This window comes from Pyrus communis, chromosome 4 (genome assembly GCF_963583255.1).
Source record: "Pyrus communis chromosome 4, drPyrComm1.1, whole genome shotgun sequence".
Classification (NCBI taxonomy): domain Eukaryota; kingdom Viridiplantae; phylum Streptophyta; class Magnoliopsida; order Rosales; family Rosaceae; genus Pyrus; species Pyrus communis.
The window spans coordinates 3,245,219-3,251,607 of NC_084806.1; the positions used below are offsets into that span (position 1 = coordinate 3,245,219).

General features: G+C 38.4%; 1 protein-coding gene across 1 annotated transcript; it reads left to right on the plus strand.

The window, feature by feature from the left end:
• The first annotated feature begins 201 nt into the window (after positions 1–201).
• Positions 202–3,500, plus strand: LOC137732158 (ACT domain-containing protein ACR4-like). The gene is made up of 8 exons (XM_068471458.1): positions 202–701; positions 1,002–1,080; positions 1,174–1,219; positions 1,322–1,436; positions 1,531–1,598; positions 1,680–2,270; positions 2,379–2,483; positions 2,829–3,500. The coding sequence occupies exons 1-8, from the start codon at positions 698–700 to the stop codon at positions 3,168–3,170; spliced, it is 1,350 nt and encodes a 449-aa protein (XP_068327559.1). The 5' UTR covers positions 202–697; the 3' UTR covers positions 3,171–3,500.
• The last annotated feature ends 2,889 nt before the right edge of the window (positions 3,501–6,389 follow it).

The following is a 6,389-nucleotide window of genomic DNA, read 5'->3' on the forward strand; positions in this document are numbered from 1 at the left end:
TCGGAGTTGGAGTCCATGATCGTTTTTCACCCTTATACCGTTTACCGGACCTCGACTTCCCAAATCAACCCACTGCGCATTTTAGCGCGGTGACACGTCACCAGCCGCGCAAAGTGGGAGGTCGTTGCTAAAGTGCGCGGGTGCGGTAGTTCATAAGATTCAAAGATTCAGAGCCCCAGACAGCGAGCCGCCCCTCCCCTCCCCCCACAAACCCACCCACCTCCCCAACTCTGCATTCGGAAACTTTCTTTTTAAGTCCCCCATTTTTAGAGAGAGAAAGTGAATTCAGAAAGCTACAGAGAGAAAGAGAGAGGGAAAGCTGTGTGAGGGTGTTGAGTGGTACTTTTTGGACTTGCAGGTTTTTGGAGTAGTGCGTCGGGGGGTGTCTGATTTCGGAGAGTGTTTTAATGGGTTGGTTTTTAAATTCTGAATTATTATTATTATTATTTTTTTTTTTAAGGTAGGGAGTTATTATAGTTTATTTGTTTCCTTTGTGAGAGAGATAAAGAACAGGAAAGCCTAAGATTCTAAGATCTTCTTTCTGTATATATACACACATACACCCTCCACTTCTCTCTCACTCTCCTCCTCTCTCTCTTTCTTTCTCTAGCCTTTGTTCTTCCTTTGTTTTGAGACAGCCGAGAAAAAAGGAACAAGCTTTTTGGTGTTGGAGATCACCAATCCTTAGCAAACCGAAATGGGTATGTGCTGTTTTTAACGTTTCGGTTCTCGCGTGTTCTGTTCTTTGATTTCTGTTGTCTGCCTCCTTCCCCGTGATTATATTTTCTCTGCACTCCCAATTGGAGGACCGGAAAATCATGTTTTTTATTTTTTTTATTTTTAAATTTCTCTTATATTTTTTGGGTTTACAAGTAATTTTCTTTTTCTTTTTTTCCGATTGGTTACAATGGTTCTGTTCGTCTCTCCAATTGGTTCTTTTTTATTCCCTCCAACCTTTTTGTCTAATTTTATTTTTCATATTTTTGGGTGGCTTTCTGCAGAAGTTAACATGAGCTTTTCACACGACATGGATGACGATGACGAGTACGAGAAACTCATCCGGCGAATGAACCCACCAAGGTATAAGCAAAAATCACACCTCAAGTTCCTCAAATATTTACCCTATCTCTTCTTGAGATTTACGCCTCTTCGTTCGATGTTGTTTTTTCTCAGGGTTGTAATCGACAACGAAGCCTGCAAGAATGCGACGGTGATAAGGGTACGTCTGCCTTCTGTTTGATTTCTTATCTTGTTATGCGTCTTTTTTGGTGTCCTTATTGTTATGGAAGTTTTGGTGCTTAATCTGTTACTTCGGACGCAGGTGGACAGTGCAAACAAATATGGAATCCTTTTGGAAGTTGTACAAGTACTTACTGATCTTAACCTTATCGTGACGAAAGCCTACATATCTTCGGATGGCGGCTGGTTCATGGATGGTAAAAATGCTCTTACAATCCTGTCATCACTGTAAAAAGTGTGTCCTTTTTTGTTCGAGGTAGAAATTGATTCTGTGATTTGTTGTGTAATCAGTTTTTAATGTCACTGACCACGATGGAAACAAGGTTACAGATGAAGAAGTTTTGGATTATATTCAAAAGGTAATTTGTGTTTGACATTTGTTTTTGCCGTTTCTGCGGCGATTGATGTGAAATGATACTAATTTCTCACTTGATTTTCAGTCTCTTGGTCCAGAGGCATGCTTTGCATCTTCAATGAGATCTGTCGGTGTGAAACAATCAATGGATAGCACTGTAATTGAGCTAACTGGAAGTGACAGACCGGGATTACTCTCCGAAGTGAGTGCTGTCCTCACCAATCACAAATGCAATGTAGTGAGTGCCGAAGTCTGGACGCACAACACAAGGGCTGCATCGGTGATGCATGTTACTGATGAGGAGACGGGGTTGGCAATTAACGACCCTCAGAGGTTAGCTAGGATTAAGGAATTACTCTGCAATGTGCTAAAGGGCAGCAACAAAGCCAGAGGAGCTAGGACTGTTGTCTCTCACGCTGTTACGCACACTGACAGGAGGCTTCACCAAATGATGTTTGCAGATAGGGATTACGAACGAGTTGATGACGGTGTCTTGGATGACAAGCAAAGGCCGGATGTGAGCGTTGTTAATTGGCATGACAAATACTACTCGGTGGTCACTATTCGGAGCAAAGACAGGCCAAAGCTTCTCTTCGACACGGTTTGCACTTTGACAGACATGCAGTATGTGGTTTTTCATGCTAATATTGACGCTGAGGGTCCGGAAGCTTATCAGGTTTGCGATTTTCGCTTTTTCAACTTGAATATGATCGTGTTTTTGGGACGTGCGGTGAGACCAGCCTTAATTAACTTGCCTAATTACTGTTTTTGGTTTCGGTCGTAGGAATACTATATCAGACATGTAGATGGATCTCCTGTGAAATCAGATGCAGAGAGACAAAGAGTGATACAATGCCTCGAGGCGGCTATTGAGAGAAGAGTATCTGAGGTTAGTTGGGCTATTTTATTTCAAAGTTTTTGCTTGTCTCCTTGTTTTTTTGGCTGGAAAGTACACATTTGAGGTTTTTAATATCTCCAATTGGCAATTCATGACAAGGAGTGATATAAAATTTGATTTTCTTATGTTGTAACCTAGTCATTGTACTCGTATAATTTCGAGTCAAATTGTAATTTTAAATCCATGGATGTCGACCCTTGTGTCTCATTATGTTCCATTGCACTCTGATTCTTTCATGAATCTGTCGTTAGGTTAAGAGTGTTGTTTTTTTAAATTCATTTTCAGAGAGACTCCGTTGATTTATGGACAACTAATCTTTGTTTCTTCCTTGTTCAGGGCTTGAAGCTAGAACTCTGCACTACTGACAGAGTAGGGCTGTTGTCTGATGTCACTCGGATCTTTCGAGAGAACAGCCTCACTGTAACAAGAGCAGAAGTTGCAACGAAAGCAGGCAAAGCGGTGAATACATTCTATGTTCGCGATGCATCAGGCTATCCGGTTGACTCCAAGACCATAGAGTCCATCCGGCAAGTAATCGGGCAGACGATACTCAAAGTAAAAGGGAACCCTGAGGACACAAAACCTGGTTCTGAGGAATCTCCAACAAGGTTCCTCTTTGGTGGTCTCTTCAAGTCCAGATCTTTCGTCAACTTCAAGCTGATCCGGTCGTATTCTTGAGACATCGGTCAAGTCTTGTACATAAGAACCCGTCTTAGTCGAAAACTTCACCAGATTAACCATTTTAGTGGTTTAATTATTGACTTACGTTTAGGAAAACAAAAGCAGCCATTATTGAAGGAAAAGCCGTACAAGTGTGAAGTGCTTGTAAATATCTCCTCTCGTCAGCTTCTGCTTTTAGCCTTCATCTGTTGTTGTGATCCAACCTTACGTTGGATCATGAAAGCAAAGAAGGATAATCTGATTTGTGTAATGCCAGAGAAAGTCAGTTTTAGTGTTTTAAGCTTTGTACCTAATATTTCTCTATTCAATGCTACGGTAGCTTTTATATTTACCATCAACCTCCATTTTATTGGGTTTTTTACACAATCGCTAGTCTAAATAACTTTTATCAATTAAGAGAGAATTTTGAATTTTGGTGCAAAAAGACGGATACGCTGTCATAATTCAATACATTTTCTCTGCTTGGGATGATTGCGACAAAGTTTGGTGTCGAGGGTGCCAAACATTGACCTCCCAATTCCCAATTGGACAGGAGTTTTCCAACTTGGTTTATGCATTCAATCATCATCAGATGGAGACGGGCACTTATTCACATTGGTGGATTTGAATCTTTGTTGGTAAAACTTTGCAGACAAGTCCAAAATTAAGGGTCGAATTGAAAGAAAAAGATGTATATTCTATGAACTTTCTTCACGTTTTCATCGAATTGGTATTGGTTGGACCCAATTGTGGTTGGAACTTGGAATCCTTGTAGTCCAATCCAAATCAATCTTTTGAACATTCCCTTTTGACCAAATGCTGAGCTGAGGAAGGAGGAAGAGTGTGATTTGAAAGCACAAAAAGCACCCCCCCAAAAAAGCCCAACAAATATATGGAAAAAGGAAACAAAAGGCAGGAGGAAATGCGCCATCTTTTGAAAATTTGTAGGCTACTTTCTAGTCAATTTCTATAATCTTGCTCATTGTCTTTGTGTTTGCCACCAACATTATTGGCTGGTGTGCAAACATCATGCAGCGCACAGCCACTTAGCTTTTCTGATCAAAGGAGAAACCCAGATGGGATAAGTAATCTTTTGACCAAAAAAAGATGGATTAGTACGCAAAAGTAGTAAGATAATTGGTATTTTATTAAGAAATTATGTATATAGTTGTGTTTAATTATTGCTAATTTGTTTTTGTTGACTGATTTTGATTGTCATTGTCAATCTAATTCTTGATCTTTAAGGTGCTGCGTTTTTTTTTATATGAAAAGTACGATACTATCGATAAATCGTACAATAGGATAAAATGTTAAAAGAGTGGACCCTTGAAAAAAAAAAAAAAAAAAAAAAACCTTGTTGGAACTTTCAAACTGGACTCAAGGAAAAAAGGGCCAACGCAGAGTAGAAAAAAATGTAATCATTTAATAGAACTATCCTCAATCAAGATGTTTGCTACCATATTTGAGGGTTCCTTAAACCAAGCTGCCTCTTGTTCTTGGTCTTTATGGTACTGCGTATTTATTTGATTGATTTTGGTCATATAATATATAGTGTGAAAAGAAGACAATACTAGAAATTATGGATTTTATTTTAGAACCCAATTTACTCACATTGGAGAAATAGTAAATGGTTTAAGATATATTAGTTTTAGTAGGAAATTCTACCCACAAACTCTTAACATATTATCGAGTCATTGAAAATGATCACCATTGTCCAGTGTCAATAGAGTGAGCTAACAACAGCGTTGAGTAGAGCAAGTTCTACCCACAAGCTCTTAATAAAATCATGTTTGGGATATGATTTTAATGAATTTGGGATCATGGGAAAGTAAATTCACTTGCTTTCCAAAGTATGCGCACAATACGGAAGCGAGAACAAATCATACAAGGATTAAGTGCGATGCTTCATTCTGCAGCACCCACTGCAATTATTTTGCATTTCCTTTCCATGCTATGGGTTCTCCCTTTTGTATTCACCAATGTGCTTCTCTGTTTCTTGAAGTCCAACACATATTCAATTACCACTCCCCTCCATTTCCTTTTGTCTTTGTATTTTTTTTAACTGTGATATATTTTACATATATACATGCATATTGCAAGACAAAGAAACACCAAAATACAAAGAAACAGATGCCCTACTGCTTCTTCTGTCTTGTGCTCGGATCAGTCAACAGTCAACTCCCCTAACATGTCGACTGTGTTCTGCAATTTGTTATCTTCCCTTAAAAAAATATCAGGATTTGCATTAGGGATATGATCTACTTACGCACGGAGTTTAAATTACTCTTTTCGTAGTTTATATAAAAGAAAAATCAAATTACCCTATGGTTAATTTGATCAACTAGGTTGGCATGACAATCATTGTATAATTACGACCATAAAAATCTAGATAAAATATGAATTTCCCAGTGATTGTTTGAACCACAAATCGATGGTGAAATTCTTCTGCAAACCTTGAGATATTATATTTATTTTTGGTTAAATTAAAATTAAAAAAAAAAAACCCAGATTACATGACCCAATATGTTTTAAAATTCACTACAAGTATCATGTGCTCTGAAATTTCTGTCCCTGAAAACTATGGGCTGTGCAGTTATTCCTCCTCACATGACAGAAAGTGGGCATTGGATGATTTGGGCAAATTCCAAGTTTTCGTAGAACCAAAGCAACCAAGCAAAACCTCCCCTCACATGAATGCCTTGGTTTCAGCTGACCATTTCATATTTTATTGCGTGCATCCATTCAACAATGCAACCTTGGTGCTAATAATTATGCACCAACTGCACATGATGTCCCATTGTCTAGCAATATTTAGCAACCCAATTTTGGGGCCCTCATTGGTAATTAGATGGACCAATCAATGTCTGCCAAATGACACACCTAGCTTTTTTTATGTTTAAAGAGACCGACGAGTGACTCACTACTAATTAACACTAATATTTTTCAGTTGTTCATCAGTTAGTGAAGAGTTTCATTCAAACCCAATATATCGAATACAACATACTAGATAAAGACCCATTTGTGCCCAATCAATCAGACCACTCGGATACAATATTGGAGATTTCAAGGAGACATATCAATGACCGACTACTAATGAACAACATCATTGGTCCAAACTTGCGCTTAAACACCTACTAGCACATGTGTGAAATTTCTATCACAAAATACATTAGTACAATAAGTAGTGACCATTTGTTATCATAATTTATTTTGTCAAGTTTCTAACATGAAATTCTT

Coding starts and splice junctions, on each gene's coding strand:
- LOC137732158 (XM_068471458.1), top strand. Junction 1,437..1,530: donor TGGCGGCTGGTTCATGGATG/GTAAAAATGCTC, acceptor TTGTGTAATCAG/TTTTTAATGTCACTGACCAC. Junction 1,599..1,679: donor TTTTGGATTATATTCAAAAG/GTAATTTGTGTT, acceptor CTTGATTTTCAG/TCTCTTGGTCCAGAGGCATG.